Source organism: Dryobates pubescens, chromosome 3, assembly GCF_014839835.1.
Source record: "Dryobates pubescens isolate bDryPub1 chromosome 3, bDryPub1.pri, whole genome shotgun sequence".
NCBI lineage: Eukaryota > Metazoa > Chordata > Aves > Piciformes > Picidae > Dryobates > Dryobates pubescens.
Window position 1 is genome coordinate 10,913,790 of NC_071614.1, and position 18,946 is coordinate 10,932,735.

General features: G+C 50.9%; 1 protein-coding gene across 1 annotated transcript in view; it reads right to left on the reverse strand.

Moving 5' to 3' along the window:
* Positions 1-628: 628 nt before the first annotated feature.
* TAF4B (TATA-box binding protein associated factor 4b) overlaps positions 629-18,946 on the reverse strand; it is an 89,834-nt gene continuing 71,516 nt past the window's right edge. The window contains exon 16 of the mRNA XM_054180203.1: positions 629-839. Within this exon, the coding sequence (XP_054036178.1) occupies positions 672-839 (168 nt within the window). The 3' untranslated portion in view covers positions 629-671. The remainder of the gene's footprint in view (positions 840-18,946) is intronic.

The window sequence follows — 18,946 nt, forward strand, 5'->3', positions numbered from 1 at the left end:
CTGTCCCAGGTACCTCAATCACAACCACAGCCAACTTGTTCACCTTCCCTCGGTCACTTTCCCAGAGGAAAGGAGGAGGGCAGCTCAGGCCAGGTGGGGAGGAGAAAGCTCCCCTCATTCCTTCAGCCTGCTACTTTGCTCTCCACAAATGAGCATCCCAGGAGTAATTCCAAACTCAGAATGTGAGGAGCTGCTGAGTCAGGCTATCCATTAGCATGTTGACTGCTGGCTCATGATTAAACACAGTTGTCATGCTGGGAAGTGCCTTGAAAGTGTTTTGGTTTTGTGGTTTGTTTTTTCCCCTCCCCTAAATAAGGTTGGATCAGAAGGCACTACATGGAGAACAGCTGTTGCAGACTCTGGAGTACGACAAGCAACATCACACATAAACCAGGGACATGTATCAAGACAGTTAAATGCAAGCAGGTAGTCAGGTGCCAGTGTGTGCAGCTCAGTGGTTTTTTGACTGGTTTCCAGGCTGGTTTCAGCCAAGGATCATCAAACCCCCTCCAGGTGCTAAGCTTACAGGTCCTCAATAAAAACATTGATCTGTAAACAAAGAGCTGCCCTTACAACGGATCAGCTCCCAGAAATGGGAATGTCAGGAGAGTGCAACAATGCTTCAGTGTTTTCTTTGGCAGTAGGGAGCCAGGTGGGACTCCAGCCCCAGCTCACTTCAGCAGGGCACGGTACAAGGTCAGGGAGCGTCTCATCTCCCGCTCTTGCTCCATGCAGAAGATCAAGTCCCTGAGACAGACGCGGGTGATTCTCGGGCAGAGCAGCTGCTTGGAGAGGCTGAAACCTGCTGATCCAGGAGCACTTCCATTGCCATTCAAGCCCTACATGGGGGAGGGAGAGAGAGAAATACATCAATCAATCAGAATTCCATGGAGATGCAGGGTTTTAGCCATACCAGTTGGATCATGCTGCCTGCTCGCACACAGCTCGTTGGAGGTGTCCCTGCTGACTGCAGGTGGGGTGGACAAGATGACCTTTGGGGGGGTCCCTTCCAACTCAGAGCAATCTGTGACCCTGTGAACATTACAAACCTGTCTGGATGCATTCCTGTGTGGACTACCCTGCTCTGGCAGGGGGGGTTGGACTCCATGATCTCTGCAGGTCCCTTCCAACCTCTGATGTACTGTGGTACTGTGTCCTGATGTTCAGCTTTACACACCAAACCCCAGCAAGCCAGAAGTCCTTGGACTTCACAGGTACACACCAGATACACATCAGATACCTCACAGGTATACACCAGCTACTTTACAGATACACATCAGATACTCCACAGGTACACACCAGATACACATCAGACACTTCACAAGCACACAAGATACTTTACAGGTACACATCAGATACACATAAGATAACTCACAGGTACACACCAGATACACATCAGATACACACCAGATACCTCACAAGCACACACCAGATACTTTACAGATACACACCAGGTACTTCACAGACACACATCAGATGCTCCACAGGTAACAGAGACACATCAGATACTTCACAAGAGCAAGCAAGCACTTGCCAGCTGGTGGTTCATTGCAGTCAAGGCAACCAGAAAATTCTTTCTCCAAAAGGATGCAAGACAAAGAACTCCTGTGCCACTGCAGCCACTTCCACTGAGAAAGGACAACCAGCTACATGGAACCATGGAACTGTTTTGCTTGGAGAAGCCCTCCAAGGTCATTGAGCCCAACCATCAACCCAACACCACCATGGCCACTAAACCATGTCCCCAAGGGCCATGGCCACAGGTTTCTGGAACACCTCCAGGATTGGGGACTCCACCCCCTCCCTGGGCAGCCTGTGCCAATCCCTGACCACTCCTGCAGCACTCCAAAACAAACCTCCCCTGGCACAATTTCAGGCCATTTTCTTTCCTTCTATCACCTGAGATTAGGGAGAAGAGCCCAACTCACACCTCACTGCAACCTCCTCTCAGGGAGCTGTAGAGAGCAATGAGGTCTCCCCTCAGCCTCCTCTTCTCCAGGCTGCACAATCCTAGTTCACTCAGCCAGTCCTCTGGGGACTTCTTCTCCAGGCTGAAGCTCCTATGCAGAGCCCCAGGCTGTGCATGGCTCATGGATGTACCACTTGCAAACACCCAGGCTCCAGCTGTTCCCATCTCTTCCTGAAGAAAACCATCACTGTGAGTGTGCTCTAGCCCTGAAATATGTCCAGGAGACACTCTTACCCTGGCCATCACCTGTGCATTGTCCTTCAGGGGGACAACAAATGCAGGGAGTCAGAGCACCTGCATGTTGAGAGCATTGTGCCTGAGCCTATCCATCCCAGCTGGCTGCCTCTGCTGGTTACAAAAGCACAAGTGGTAGGAGCTGCTGCTGCTGCTGCTTAGCAGTTCTGCATTCAGGCTACTGGAATGAGCAACCCCCACGCATTCCAAAATGCCCCAAGATTTATTATTAGGGGTGGGGAGGAGGAAGATTACCATGAGCTGCACAATAGACTGGCTACTTATCTTGGAGCCAATCTCTGCTGCACAGCCAGTCTCTTATCACTACTGGAGGGTTGCTGGTAATGAATGCAATTTGTACAAACACAAGTGCTCAGTCTCTGTAACTTCAGCCAGGCAATGCCTGCCAGCATCAACACCACTTGGAGATGATGATGGTGTTGCTTGGCTGCTGTGTTAACTGTATCAGTTCTTACCCTAACACTCTCTGCAAGACTTCAGCAAAAATGGCTTTGCCCACTTTGCTTAGAGAAATCTGGTTAACAGAAACCACCAAAACCAACCCCCCCCCCCCAAAAAAAAAAGCCTCCTCCCATCTATTAGAAACAACTGCCAGGGCAGGACTGGATGGAGCAGTGACTGCTGCTGCTGTTAGGGAGGAAAGCATTGAAATAGAATAGAATAGAGTAGAGTAGGGTAGAGTTGAGTAGGGTAGAGTAGAGTGGAATGGAATGGAATGGAATGGAATGGAATGGAATGGAATGGAATGGAATGGAATAAACCAGGTTGGAAAAGACCTCAGAGATCATCGAGTCCAACCTATCACCCAACACCATCTGATCAACTAAACCGTGGCACCAAGTACCTCATCCAGGCTCTTCCTAAACACCTCCTGTGATGATGACTCCATCACCTCCCTGGGCAGCACATTCCAATGGCCAATTACTCTCTCTGGGAAGAACTTCTTCCTCACCTCCAGCCTAAACCTCCCCTGGCACAGCTTGAGACTGTGTCCTCTTGTTCTGGTGCTGGTTGCCTGGGAGAAGAGACCAACCTCCACCTGGCTACAACCTCCCTTCAGGGAGTTGGAGAGAGCAATGATGTCTCCCCTGAGCCTCCTCTTCTCCAGGCTAGGCAACCCCAGCTCCCTCAGCCTCTCTTCACAGGGCTGTGCTCCAAACTCCTCCCCAGCTTTGTTGCAAAAAACAAAGCAAACCAAAACAAAACCCCACAAAAAACCCAACCCAAACCAAAAACCCAACAAACAACCCCCTCCAAACCAAAAATACCCTGCTCCCATCTATTAGAAACCACTACCAGTGCAGGGCTGGATGGAGCAGTGACTGCTGCTGCTGTTAGGGTGGGGGGAAGCATTGAGATGGATGAAGTGAAAAGAGAAATAAAGCAAACCCAAAGAGGACCACAGCAAGAGATTCAGCAGAGAGCCAGGCCAGAGAAGCCAGGGCACATTGCAGAAATGGAAGCTGTATTTCTTGCTAGCAGCAGCAGCAGCAGCAGGCAGGGCATTCAGCAGCATTTCATCTGCTTTGCAGTCGATACTGTTAAACACTCTGAACTGCCATCGTTTGGAACTTTCAGTTTGTTAAATGGCCTGGAACAAAGGCGTGCTGTGGGGAGCGGGACTGCCGGCCACGGCGCTCCGACTGGGCACTGCCGGCCTGCTAAAGACACAAAAGGGTCACAGTTCAAGTTTGTCATATGACAACCCTGAAGGATCCAGGGAAAAGGGGAAAAAAAAACCCCAAAACCCAACCCACAAAAATAAACCAAACCCAACCAACCCAACGAGACGGAGAGCTCTGCAATGCAGCTGCCAGCGCGGGTTGAAAAGGAGGTCAGTCCAACAGGATGCAGCAGAAGGCCTGGAGGCGGTGTTATAAATGAAACAAAGCCCAAGGGGTTCCTGCAACCCATCAGCAATGCCCTTTATAATTCAAAGAACTTTACTGGGGTGAAAGTATTTTTCTCTCTAAACAGTCATTAGACTAGAAATCTTACCTTGAGAAAGAGGCCAGGCAAGGCCACCTCAGTCCTGCTCGCTCCCTTACCAGAAGGATGCAGCCAGCACAGACCACCCCCCCCCCCCCAGCCTGCTCTGGAAGCTGTTGGAGCTGCATGATGGTGTGAGAAGGTCCAAGCTGCCTGCATCTGAGGCAGGGTTATGGATTTGTTTATTCTTACATTCTTACCCAGCATGCCCAGTACAGGGGCATGAAGCCACGGTATGCTGCAACACCACATCCAAAGCCAAAGCCTGTCCTGGGCTCCTGTGCGCTGACAGCCAGCTCCCAGCAGGACGTTTCAGGTGGCATCACACCAGCTTAGCAGAGGTACCAAGTGCAGCACTGCAGGGGCCAGGGGCTCTCTGGTTAGTTACTGAACACATCTAAACCAAGAGCTGCTACCACATCCAAGCTAAAGGAGAAGGTCCTTCTCTCACCTATCCTATGAGGACAGACTGAGGGAGTTGGGGCTGTTCAGTCTGGAGAACAGAAGGCTCTGAGGAGACCTAATTGTGGCCTTCCAGTATCTGAAGGGGGCTACAAGAAAGCTGGGGAGGGACTTTGGAGGGTGTCAGGGAGGGATAGGACTGGGGGGAATGGAGCAAAACTAGAAGTGGGTAAATTCAGATTGGATGTGAGGAAGAAGTTGTTCCCCATGAGGGTGGTGAGAGCCTGGCACAGGTCGCCCAGGGAGGTGGTGGAAGCCTCATCCCTGGAGGTGTTTGCAGCCAGGCTGGATGTGACTGTGAGCAACCTGCTGTAGTGTGAGGTGTCCCTGGCCATGGCAGGGGGGTTGGAACTGGATGACCCTTGAGGTCCCTTCCAACCCTGACAATTCTATGATGGGCTGAAATTAAACAAGTCAGCAGACAGCTTAGGTCATTGCAGTCCAGACTGGGACTGTGCTGCAGAGCTCTCTCTGAGCTAAGTTTGTATGGGGGTGAGCACTACATTTAGCTATTGTCCTCCACACTGCTCCCTCATGGTTGTACTTTGGCCCAGGCAATGGAGGGTGATGTCCTGCCTGTCTTTTTGCAATGAAACATGTACAGAACCAGAAGAGCAAACACTTGAAGTTAAGATGCCATCTGCACATCAAAATGAACCACCACAGGTGCCTCTGTTAACATCCAAGACCTTATTTAAGAAACACCCAGCAATGAGCTCTCCAGCTGACACAAGGACACTGCTGCTCAGTTCTCAGAGCAACTTCCCATTGGGCAGCAGGTCAGTCTTGCCTGGCCCTAGGCAACAGTCAGCAGTGCTCTCCTTTACATCTCATGTAGCCCTTCCTGCACAGAGGCTTAAATATCCTGGTCAGGACAACACCAGCCCACTCCTTGCTTCCAGACATCTCCATTACATTCATAGAATCATAGAATTGTTAGGGTTGGAAGGGACCTGAAGGATCATCCACTTCCAACCCCCCTGCCATGGGCAGGGACACCTCACACTACAGCAGGTTGCTCACAGCCACATCCAGCCTGGCCTTCAAACACCTCCAGGGATGAGGCTTCCACCACTTCCCTGGGCAACCTGTGCCAGGCTCTCACCACCCTCATGGGGAACAACTTCTTCCTCACATCCAATCTGAATCTCCCCATTTCTAGCTTTGTTCCATCCCCCTCCCCAGTCCTATCACTTTCTGACACCCTCAAAAGTCCCTCCCCAGCTTTCTTGTAGCCCCCTTCAGATACTGGAAGGCTACAATAAGGTCTCCTTGGAGCCTTCTCTTCTCCAGATTGAACAGCCTCAGCTCCCTCAGTCTGTCTCCACAGAAGAGTTGCTCCAGCCCTCTGTTCCTCCCAGCTGGGCAGCCACCACTTGCCATCTTGTTATTCTGGAGGACTCTTCACTGCAAAAGCCTTCAGCCAGCCCTAAGGCAGCTGTGTGAGCCTCCTCTGAGGGGAGCTGACAAATGCTGCTTTGCAACTAGGCCACAGGGAAGTGCAAAGATAAGGGAACATGAAATGCACCCCTGTAGAACCAATCCTAGCCAAGGGTACTGGGACCAGCCTGCACCTTCTTCTGCAGCATCTACTTATCTGTGCTTAACTACCAGCTTCTTGGGATTTTTCCCTCTTTTCATCATCTCTTGATGACAGCCATGCCCTGCAGTTCCTGCCCTTCACTGAACCCCAGGCACCACACTTTCCTTCTCAAAGGCAAATGCCACACAGACATGCAGCCCTGAAGGGGTAACCAGCAGTGAGCCTGGGGATCAGGAGCTGACAGACCCTGTTGGTAAGCCAGCAAGGTGCTGCATGACCCTTCACAGCACCAAGGCCACCAGCTGGCTTAAAACCAGCCCCAGGAGGCCACAACAGCTGCAGTCCTGCTTTCAGCCAGCCCTCAGAGCCAAATCCAACCAGCAGCTTTGCCAACATGCTGTCACCCTTTCCTGATCCTTGCAGGCTGGATCCATTCTTGAGCACCTGATGGGGATCAGTTGCTCTCACTGATCTGGGCAGCAGCAGCAGAGACTGTGGTGCTTCTGCTTTAGTCCCACACCTGGTGTGCAGCTCGTTTTGTGGAGAGGTTCCTCCTGGAAGCTGTTTTAAGATCTCCAGAGCTCTCTCCAGTGGCTGCACTGAGAATTAAATACCAGCCTGGAAAGACAGGAGTGAAGTTGACCCAGAGCTACAGCTCACTACCAGGCCCTTCCCTTACCTGAGCTACCACCCCCACCCCCTTACTCCCAGCCCCCAAGGTATCTGGAGCATGTGATCCACAAATCTGGATCATAGGGACTAATAAGGATATCAAAGCTGATCAGAGCTATTCTACAGGCCCTGATACAAAGCTCAGAGGGGGCAGCAGATACTTTCCTTCCCACCAAGTCTGGGTCAGGCTCAGTGAGCTGTTCCTGGTGGAGCTCCCCTCTCAAATTCAATGGCTTCACACCAACCACACTCACAGCTTCAAACTCTTGAGAAGTGGGGCACTCGGAGGGAGCAAGGTGCTCTGTCTCATGTTAAATGTCAAGCCAGTAGTTCTCCTTTCAATTCTTGGTGTGGCACAAACATGTCCCTGTCCCAGAACCAAGATCCCAAGAGCTCAAACTGCCATTGCAGCTCCGCTCCACACCATACAAATCCCACCAGCAGAAGGAAGTGAAGTCACAGGATAGTATTCAGTGACATCTGCCCTGCAAAATGACAGCTGTGAGCAGCAGAGACATGGTGAAAGGTGCTAAGAGCACTCAGTGAACAGAAGCAAAAGCATCCAGGTTCTTCAACCCCCTCCCAGCTCTGTCACCTACAGCCACCCTGAGGTGGGTGGTATCCAGCACATCAGTTTCCCACTGGACACATCCATCCCTGTCTCACAGGAGGAAAACAAGGTGAAAGGCCATTAGCACTTTGTGCAGTGCTCAAATGCTTCACTTGGACTCCCACAGCAGCAGAGGGGAAGAAGAGACTCTGCCAGAACTGTGACAGCTTTGTTTGTACAGAAAGGTACCTGATTGAGGTACTTTTAGCAAAGAGAAGGAAGTTGGAATGACTTTGGTGATGCTGATGCTGAGTCTAACAAGGCTCAGTCTGACAGAAACACTGCCACAGTCACAGCACTGAAACCCCTCATCACTCAATGGTTATGAGTGTGTGGGGACAGGGTGTGGGGACAGGCTGAGGGAGTGGGGGCTGTTCAGCCTGGAGAGGAGAATGCTCCAGGGACACCTTAGAGCAGCCTTCCAGTATAGGAGAGCTGGGGAAGGATTGTTTACATGGGTCTATAGTGACAGGATGAGGAGCAATGCAATGGATTGAAGGTGGAAGAGGGAAGATTTAGACTGGAGATTAGGAAGAAATTCTTTCCAGTGAGGGTGGTGAGACACTGGCACAGGTTGCCCAGGGAGGCTGGGGATGCTCCTCCCTGGTGGTGTTCAAGCCCAGGCTGGATAAGGCCTTGAGCAAGCTGGGCTGGTGGGAGGTGTCCCTGCCCCTGGCAGCAGGTTGGAACTGGATAATCTTTAAGGTCTCTTCCTACCCAACCTATTCTGTGATGATTTTTTAATGAGATTGGTTGTGTTTAGGTGGTTGGGGTTTGGGGGATTATTTCTCTAAACTCTTATAGAACATTAGGGTAGATCAAGCCAAGATCTCTATTTCCAGCTCGTGGACATGAAAGCACACATGTCTATTCATGATCACAGAGTGGTTTGGGTTGGAAAGGACCTTAAAGATCATCCAGTTCCAACCCCAGTGCCATGGGCAGGGACACCTCCCACCAGCCCAGGATGCTCAAGGCCTTATCCAGCCTGGCCTTGAACACCTCTAGGGAGGAGACATCCACAACCCCCCTGGGCAACCTGTTCCAGTGTCTCACCACCTTCACTCTAAAGAATCTCCTCCTAATCTCCAGTCTCAATCTCCCCTATCCCAGCTCCAAGCCACTGCCCCTCATGCTTTCAGCATACAAAGAGGCCTCAGGAAGCCGCCAGGATTCTCTGACAGAGAACACTGTTCAACTACTCCTTTCCCCATCCCCCCCCCTCAGATTTCATTGCAACATTCCTACAAGTCCTTTCAACTGTAGGCAGCATGTTTTACATCCTGAAACAAATGCCTGGCAATGTGATGTCAGTTCATCCCCTCCTGTGCCCCAGCTCCATCTACGCATGTCGCTCCGTGTGGCCACATCAGCTGCTTCATCTGTACCTGGAGGTAATGAACACTAGACAAATATGTCATCTTAGTTAATAGACAATTATTAAGCTGAGATTTTCTGGCTCTTTGCCACATCATTTTAAGCAATGCATTGTCAAGTAAATGATAAATCTCTTGACCCCTTCACATGTCATCAGCGTCGGTGCCTTCCCAATATGTTCAGCCTAAAGCCAGGGTGCAATTAGTCATTTAAATTGCTGATATCTTTCACACAGAAGAATTAAGTTCATCTCCAGAGCACAGGAGGCAAGACAGGGGCCAGTGGAGTGCATTGCTGAAGCGTGTGAATGGCAGCTGAGGAGATTTTTGACTGTTCATGTGAGGGGAAAAAAGAGAATGCTAGGTGGGAAGGGACCCTGATGATCACAGAATCATAGAATCAATAAGGTTGGAAAAGACCTCAGAGATCATCAAGTCCAACCTGTCACCCAACACCTCCTGACTAACTAAACCATGGCACCAAGTGCCACATCCAATCCCCTCTTGAACACCTCCAGGGATGGGGACTCCACCACCAACCTGGGCAGCACATCCCAATGGCCAATTCCTCCTTCTGGGAAGAACTTTTTCCTCACCTCCAGCCTCAACTTCCCTGGCACAGCTTGAGACTGTGTCCTCTTGTTCTGGTGCTGCTTGCCTGGGAGAGAGACCAACCCCCACCTGGCTACAACCTCCCTTCAGGGAGTTGTAGAGAGCAAGAAGGTCTCCCCTGAGCCTCCCCTTCTCCAGGCTAAGCAACCCCAGCTCCCTCAGCCTCTCCTCACAGGGCTGTGCTCCAGACCTCTCCCCAGCCCTATTGCTCTTCTCTGGACACATTGAAGTGTCTCAATGTCCTTCTTAAATTGAGGGATACAGTAATTGAGGTGTGGCCTAACCAGTGATCATCTGGTAACAGTACAGAGTAAAAGCTCTGGCCCAGCAGCCTGTCAAGCTGAGTACTTAAACTGTCCAGTGTAGGGGAAGTCACCACTTCCCCCATCAAATGTATCTCCCAGAGTGACAGCAGCCAGGAATCTGAGTGCTGAAAGGGAAATTCCCTGGCTAACAGGGCCAGGCTTTGCTCCTGCAGCAGGTAAGTAAGATGCTGAAGCCATAGTTTATGGTTGCAGGAACACTTCTGGCTCCTCTCTTCCCCAGAGGTATGACCATGCTGCTGACTCTTCAGTTGTCCAATAGCTTGAATAAAAGGCAGAAACTGAAATCAAGAGCCTGCAGACAGACTCCTGTGTGCAGAGAAAGACACTGAGGTGCTGGAGCAGGTCCAGAGAAGGGCACCAAAGCTGTCAAAGGGTCTGGAGAACAGGGCTGGTGAGGGGCAGCTGAGGGACCTGGGGGTGTTTAGTGTGGAGGAGGCTGAGGGGAGACCTCATTGCTCTCTGTAGCTCCCAGGAGGTTGGTGTGAGGTAGGAATTGGTGCTCTCTCCCTGGTATCAGGGCATAGAAGAAAAGGAAAGGGCCTCAAGTTACTCCAGGGAAGGTTTAGGTTGAGCATCAGGAAAATGTCTTTGCTGCTAGAGTGGTCAGGGATTGGCACAGGCTGCCCATGGAGGTGGTGGAGTCCCCATCCCTGGAGGTGTTCAAGAAACCTGTGGCCATGGCACTTAGGGCCACGGTGGTGTTGGGTTGATGGTTGGGCTGGATGATCTTGGAGGTCTTTTCCAACCCAAACAATTCTGTGATTCTGTGTGTTATGCTCATGCAAAGAGAAAAAAAAATCCCTCCTGTATCACTACAGAGCTCTGGGCTGGGGCAATGGGTGATAGAGAGACAGAAAGAGGGTGATGGGAGACAGAAAGAGACACAGGGAATCCTCTGAAGTTTTGTGCTCTGGCTCTGAACTTATTACTTACATGATGGGAGCACACTGCATTGGGTTAGGAACTGGCTGGAGGGCCGAGCCCAGAGAGTGGTGGTGAATGGTGCCACATCCAGCTGACAGCCAGGCACCAGTGGTGTGCCCCAGGGATCAGTGCTGGGCCCCATGCTCTTGAACATCTTTATTGATGATCTGGATGAGCACATCGAGTCCATCATCAGTAAATTTGCTGACGACACCAAGCTGGGGGCAGGAGTTGATCTGCTGGAGGGTAGAGAGGCTCTGCAGAGGGACCTCGACAGGCTGGGCAGATGGGCAGAGGCCAAAGGCATGAGATTGAACACATCCAAGTACCAGGTTCTGCACATTGGCCACAACAACCCCAGGCAGTGCTACAGGCTGGGGTCAGAGTGGCTGAGAGCAGTCAGGTAGAGAAGGACCTGGGGGTGCTGGTTGATGGTAGGCTGAACATGAGCCTGCAGTGTGCCCAGGCAGCCAGGAGGGCCAATGGCATCCAGGCCTGCATCAGGAAGAGTGTGGCCAGCAGGAGCATTCCCAAATGATTTCAGTTCAGGGAGGACAGGGATCTGCTCGAGAGAGTCCAAGGGAGAGCTACCAGGATGCTGAGGGGACTGAGCACTGCCTGGTGAAGAGAGGCTGAGAGCCCTGGGGGTGTTAAGAGAAGACTGAGAGGGGATTTAATGAATGTTTATAAATATCTGTGGGCTGGAGGTCAGGAGGGAGGGGACAGGCTCTGCTCACTTGCTCCCTGGGATAGGACAAGGGGCAATGGATAGAAACTCCAGCACAGGAGGTTCCACCTCAACACAAGGATGAACTTCTTCACTGTGAGGGTCCCAGAGCACTGGAGCAGGCTGCCCAGAGAGGTTGTGGAGTCTCCTTCTCTGGAGACTTTCCAGACCCATCTGGAAAGTGCTGGATTCTCTGCTCCTGCTCTGGCAGGGGGGGAGGCTTCTTTCATTCTACAGAAAAGAACTTGTTGGTCAAAGGCTTAGCTCTTCCTAGGTCAGCCTAAAGAGCATTTCCAAAGCTTACAGAATCACAGGCTGCATTGGGTTGGAAAGGACTCTCAAAGGTCATCTTGTCCAATGCCCCTTGCAGTCAGCAGGGACACCTCCAACAAGAGCAGGCTGCCCAGGGCCATATCAAGTCTGATCTTGAATGTCTCCAGGGATGGGGCCTCAACCACACCCCTGGACAACCTGTTCCAGTATTTCACCACCCTCACTGTGCAGAACTTCCTTCTGATGTCCAACCCAAATCTGCCCTGCTCCAGTTTCAAACCATTGCCCCTCATGTTTTTGCCACAGGCCCTTCTAAACAGTCCCTCCCCAGCCTTCCCATAGGTCACCTTCAGACACTGAAATGTAGCTGTAAGGTCTCCTCAGAGACCCCCCCACAGGATATGTTTAGTCAACAGGCTTAAAAGCAAGAAGGCTAAGCTTAAGTTCTGCTAGCAATGATCAGATGTGGCAGAGACTTAGTCCTAGAAGAGAAGATGACAAGTTTGCTCTTGAGTAGCCCAGAACTGGACACAGTACTCAAGGTATGGCCTAACCAGTGCTGACTGTGTCCAGTTCTGGGCTACTCAATTCAAGAGAGATGTTGAGGTACTGGAAGGTGTCCAGAGAAGGGCAACAAGGCTGGGGAGGGGTCTGGAGCACAGCCCTGTGAGGAGAGGCTGAGGGAGCTGGGGTTGCTTAGCCTGCAGAAGAGGAGGCCCAGGGGAGACCTTCTTGCTCTCAACAACTGCCTGAAAGGAGGTTGTAGCCAGGTTGGGACCAGTCTGTTCTCCCAGGCAAGCAGCACTAGAACAAGAGGACACAGTCTCAAGTTGTGCCAGGGGAAGTTTAGGCTGGAGGTGAGGAGAAAGTTCTTCCCAGAAAGAGAGACTGGCCATTGGGTTGTGCTGCCCAGGTTGGTGGTGGAGTCACTGTCCCTGGAGATCTTCAAGGAGAGCCTGGATGAGGCACTTGGTGCCATGGTCTGGTTGATTGGATAGGGCTGGGTTGGACTGGATGATCTTGGAGGTCTCTTCCAACCTGGCTGATTCTCTGATTATCCCTAATGTTCCTTATCCATCTCTGGGCACCACCAGTCTCTTACTGCTATTTTCCAAACCACATCTAGACTTGTTTCCCCCCTTATGTGTTACACTGCTTTCAGCCCAAGGCCAAAGATGACCTGGGACCTGGTGGGCCTTTGGATACAAGGAGAGGAAGTTTAAGGACTCAGAGGCACAGCCTGTTTCCTCACAGGAAGAAACTTTTAAATACCTGCAAGGGCTGTCAAACAGTGAGAGAGAGCTCTTTGCAAAACAGCTTTGTCATCAGAAAAGCAGCAGAACTTAATCCCAAATAATCCCTGAGTGTTTCTCAGCATTGAAAGCATTCTGGGGCATGTTACCAACCAGGAAAAGCTATGAAACAGAACACAGAACTGGGATAGACCTGGGGCTTCAAGCTGACTTTTCCCCACTTGCTTTAGCAGTGTTCTCCCCTTTCAGGATGAGTTAAGTTTTCAGTCTTCCCACCCTTTCACTCAGTACTGTTCACAGCTCACAGGATGTCAGGGGTTGGAAGGGACCCAAAGTGATCAGTCCACCCTCCCTGCCAGAGCAGGGCCATAGAATCCAGCACAGGTCACACAGGAACACATCCAGACAGGGCTGCAAAGACTCCAGAGAAGGAGACTCCACAACCTCTCTGGGCAGCCTGCTCCAGGGCTCTGTGACCCTCACAGTAAAGAAGTTGCTCTTGTGTTGAGGTGGAACCTCCTGTGCTGCAGCTTACATCCATTGCTCCTTGTCCTATCCCAGGGAGCAAGTGAGCAGAGCCTGTCCCCTCCCTCCTGACCCCCAGCCCTCAGATTCTTATAAACATTGATTAAATCCCCTCTCAGCCTTCTCTTCTCCAGACTAAAAAGCCCCAGGTCCCTCAGCCCCTCCTCACCAGGCAGTGCTCAGTCCCCTCATCATCCTTGTAGCCCTCTGCTGGACTCTCTCCAGCAGATCCCTGTCCCTCTTGAACTGGGGAGCCCAGAGCTGAACACAGTACTCAAGATGCAGTCTCAGCAGGGCAGAGCAGAGGGGGAGGAGAACCTGGACACATTCTTCTTAATACACCCCAGGATCCCATTGGCCTTCTTGGCCACCAGGGCACATTGCTGTCCCAGGCAGAACTTGTTATCCACCAGGACCCCCAGGTCCCTCTCCACAGGGCTGCTCTCCAGCAGACCACCTCCCAGCCTGCGCTGCTGCAGCACTGCTCATGACATGGCCCCCCAAAAAAGGCAGAAAGAAGTGGATAACACATACACAAACCAAAACCCACTTAGGAATGCAATCCAAAGGCCTCTCACTCATCACATCCAAGTGTCCAGAGGGCCCAGAAGGAGAGAGATGAAGATATTAGCACCTCTGGAATAAAAGTGGCTCCAATTAACACATTTTCATGACAGAGGGATTCCCCTACCAGGGCTGCCTCCAATTACTCTTTCTGAACAATACCATTCAAATGTTAAGTTGCAGGGAAGAAAAAGTGTGAACCCATCCCACTGTTTCCAATCAGAAGGGGAAAAGAATTAACACTGAGGGGGTTTTTCCTCCTTGTGTGTTTAGTTGGTGGTTGCTGTTATTTAATTAAGCCTAGAACATGAGTTTCACTTTTCTTTTCCCCAATCCATGGCCTTCATGGATTTGCCTCTGCTGCCAATTCAAGCAATAATCATGGCAAGATATACTTCACTCCTTTTATACTGCTTTTAGGTTCCAAATGATTGACAGTAGAAGTCAGAGAACAAGACAGGAGGAACGTGCAGGAAGCAGGCATCCAGCAATCCCAGGACAAAGATTTTCTAGAAGAGGAGCAAAGGTGGCAGAGTACAGAGGGTGTAGATACCTAGGGCCATAGAACCATCCCAGTTCATTGATTCATGGAATGGGTTGGGTTGGAAGGGACCATAAAGATCTAGTTCCAACCCACCTTCCACCAGCCCTGGTTGCTCAAGGCCTCATGCAACCTGGCCCTGAACATGTGCAGGGAGGGGACATCCACAGCCTCCCTGAGCGACCTCTCACCACCCTCACTCCAAAGAATTTCTTCCTAATCTCCAGGCTAAATCTGCCCTCCTCAAACTTCAATCTATTGCCCTTTGTCCTGTCACTCCAAGCCCTTGTCCAAAGTCCCTCCCCAGCTCTCCTGTAGTCCCTGCAGGTACTGGAAGGCTGCTCTAAGGTCTCCCCAGAGCCTTCTCTTCTCCAGGCCAAACAGCCCCAACTCTCTCATCGCCTATCCCCATAGCAGAGGTTCTTCAGCCCTCTGATCACCTTCATGGCCTCCTCTGGACCTGCTCCAGCAGTTCCAGGTCCTTCTCGTGGTGGGGGCAGCAGAACTGGATGCAGTGCTGCAGCTGGGGTCTCAGCAGAGCAGAGGAGAGCAGAGGGCAGAATCCTCTCCCTTGTCATGCTGCTTACACTGCTTTTGATGCAGCCCAGGATACGCCCAGGGTGAAGCAGATACTCATTTGTGGAGAAAGGAAGCCTGGGATGTTTTCTTAGCCCTTAACACTTACTATTGCTGTAACAAAAGGCAGCAGATCCATACCAACCCAGCCTGCTGAGCTGCACTCTTCCAGCTCCCATTACACTTTGGTACTGACTAAATAAAGCAAAGCAAATATGCAACAGAGTTCCTGACAGAGCTTCGCTTTTTAAACACATACTGCAACTGATTATTTCATCCCTGCCTCCCCAAACACCTTTGGGCTTCAGTTTACCTCAATAACAGCTTGAGACAATTCCTCTCCTTTAATTACTGCAAGAGGCAATGCTAACAAGGAGCTGAACAGAGCCAGCTTTGCTCTGAGCCGGACAGAGGAGACACAAACACCGTGCAACAAACATCAGCCAAGCAAAGTTGAAGTCTTAGTTAAAAAGCCAGCTGCAGCTAGCACCAGGGATTTCAATTCATGCTGTGAAAGGATGATTCATATTCAGGAGCAACTCCTTCCATCACACCTGTCTACCCAGATATTAAGCTTACAAAAACCCACAGAAATAAATGGCCACAGGAGTATTATGCACAGCTCTCCTCCTTGCCACGGCATAGTCAGGAAGCTCTGACATTTAAGACTACTTGAGAGCAAAGCTGTCTGTGTTTGCCATTTGAGATGAGAAAAGCACACCCTGCCTGCTTAAATTATGCTCAGACAGGTTGCCCAAAAAGATGGTTTTAAAGATGCCCAAAATGCACAGCAGCCTCAGGCCATCTTGTACTTGCTTTCAGTTTCAAAGGCCTCCTTTCATCTCTGAAGAATGGAATGTTGTTTACTGCTCGGGATGTTTTGCCATGTTATCATGAATGCATTACAAATGTTCTGCTCCTTGAACTAGAGAGTGTTTGTCAAAACCATTCTTTATTCTACATGAGAAGGCTTAAGCCTAGTAAATCCTGCCTCAGATGTATTGGGACGCTTAAAAGTCCAAGTCTGAGCATCCCTCTCAAGTTTGCCATCCTGCATCATTTCAGACAGGGTCTGCAGGGAGCTGCTTTTTGGTAGCATGAAGCCTAAGGACCAGGCACTGGAATGCAGGCTTGCATGTGAGACAAAAGGAGTGTCACTGGGAGGACTGCTGTCACCTGCTCTCTGAGGTCTTTTCCAACCTTACAGATTCTATGATTCCACTGCCCTTTAGAGCTCAGTGGAGTAAAGCAACCAAGGAAAGCAGCATGTTAAAGCACAGCTGTTAATCTGTCACAACAAAACATGGTCAAGGCTTCTGCTCAGCTTTAGGCACATTAAAAAAGCCAAAGAATCATAGAATTGTTTTGCTTGGGAAAAGCCTCCAAGAGAGTTGAGTCCAACCATCAACCCAACACCACTGTGACCATTAAACCATGTCCCACAGTGGCAGGGCCACACATTTCTTGAACACCTCCAGGGATGGGGACTCCCTGGGCAGCCTGTTCCAAGCCCTGACCACTCTTGCAGCAAAGATATTTTTCCTGAACTCCAACCTAGACCTCCCCTGGAGTAACTCGAGGTCCTTTCCTCTTATTCTTTCACCTGATACCAGGGAGAAGAGACCAAACCCCACCTGGCTCCAACCTTCTTTCAGGGAGCTGTGGAGAGCAATGAGGTCTCCCCTCAGCCTCCTCTTCTCCAGACTAAACACCCCCAGCTCCCTCAGCTGCCCCTCCCCAGCCCTGTTCTCCAGACCCTTCCCCAGCTTTGTTGCCCTTCTCTGGAGCCACTCCAGCCACTCAATGTCCTTTTTGGAGTGAAGGGCCCAAAACTGAGACTGACAGTCTCTTCTCCCAGGAAACCAGCATCAGAACAAGAGGACACAGTCTCAAGCTGCACCAGGGAAGGTTTAGGATGGAGGTTAGGAAGAAATTCTTCCCAGCAAGAGAGATTGGCCATTGGAATGTGCTGCCCAGGGAGGTGGTGGAGACACCATCACTGGAAGTGTTTAAGAAGAGACTGGATGGGGTGCTTGGTTTAGTTGATCAGATGGTGTTGGGTGATAGGCTGGACTTGACAATCTCAAAGGTCTTTTCCAACCTAGTTAATTCTGTGTTCTGAACCTAGGCCTCAAGTTACAGAATGAGACAATGATTTGGGTCAGAAGAGACCTTAAAGACCATCTAATACTAACTCTGTGCCATGGGCAGGGACACCTCCTACTCCATCAGCCTGCTCAAGGCCCCAGCCAACCTGGCTTTCAGCACTTCCAGGCTTGGAGCCTCCTAGGTCCATGTTGTTTCTATCTGACAATGTAAATAGTGGCTCACCAGCTCCCAGCAGCAGCACTGTCATCTGTGTGGCTTGGCCACAACCTCAGGAAGCTTTTCATCAAGCAGATACACTGCAGATGATGAGAGAGAGCTGAAAAGGACCTAAGAGGTTGACTTATTAAATATTCAGAAACAAATCTGGCAACAATTACCAGAAAACCACCACGAAGAACAGGAATGGTTACTAGATAGAAGCTTGGGGGGGAAGAGGAGAAAAGGAGAAAGAAAACTCTCCTTGTGCCAGACTCATTTGGTTTGGTTTTCTTCAAGTTTTTCCAGTGGCCTTGTAAAGAAAACCCCAACAATAAAATAACTGTACCTGCAGCTTCATGGGAAAGTGCCTCTAAAAGCTTCAAAGAAGTGAAAAGCAGCTGCTCAAGAAGCTGGGAATGCTGCTTTCTGCAGCTTGGTTAGGGACAGATTGCTTGGCTTGTGGTGAACAGGGAGCACTCAAGAAGCAAACTGTGTCTGCATGTCAAAGGGCAAAAAGCCCAAACCCCACAACAAAGAAGCCAGAGAAACAAGCCTGCCTCACCTCCTTACAGAGGTCTCTGGTCACAGTCCAGCTGAAGGAAAAAATACAGAATACAGAATTAAGCAGGTTGGAAAAGACCTCAGAGATCATTGAGTCCAACCTCTCACCCAGCACCATCTGATCAACTAAACCATGGCACCAAGTGCCTCAGCCAGGCTCTTCCTAAACACCTCCAGGGATGGGGACTCCACCACCTCCCTGGGCAGCACATCCCAATGGCCAATCTCTCTTTCTATGAAGAACTTCTTCCTCACATCCAGCCTAACCCTCCCCTGGCACAGCTTGAGACTGTGTCCTCTTGTTCTGGTGCTGCTTGCTTGGCAGAAGAGACCAACCCCCACCTGGCTACAACCTCCCTTCAGGGAGTTGGAGAGAGCAAGAAGGTCTCCCCTGAGCCTCCTCCTCTCCAGGCTAAGCAACCCCAGCTCCCTCAGCCTCTCCTCACAGGGCTGTGCTCCAGACCCCTCCCCAGCTTTGTTGCCCTTCTCTGGACACCTTCCAGCAACTCAACATCTTTCCTAAACTGAGGAGCCCAGAACTGGACACAGGACTCAAGGTGTGGCCTCACCAGTGCTGAGCACAGGGCAGAATGACTTCCCTGCTCCTGCTGGCCACACTGTTCCTGATGCAGGCCAGGATGCCATTGGCCTTCTTGGCCCCCTGGGCACACTGCTGGCTCTTGTTCAGCTGCTGTCAACCAGTCCCCCCAGGTCCTTTTCTGCCTGGCTGCTCTCCAGCCACCCTGACCAAAACCTCCAGGACAGATGCCACTACTGCCCCAAAGCTGCACTGCAAATAACTGAGCGTTGTACAAGGTCCTTCCAGACTGCAGCATGCAGAAGTGCCAGGGCATTGGCACTCCTAGCAGCTATTTCAGCTT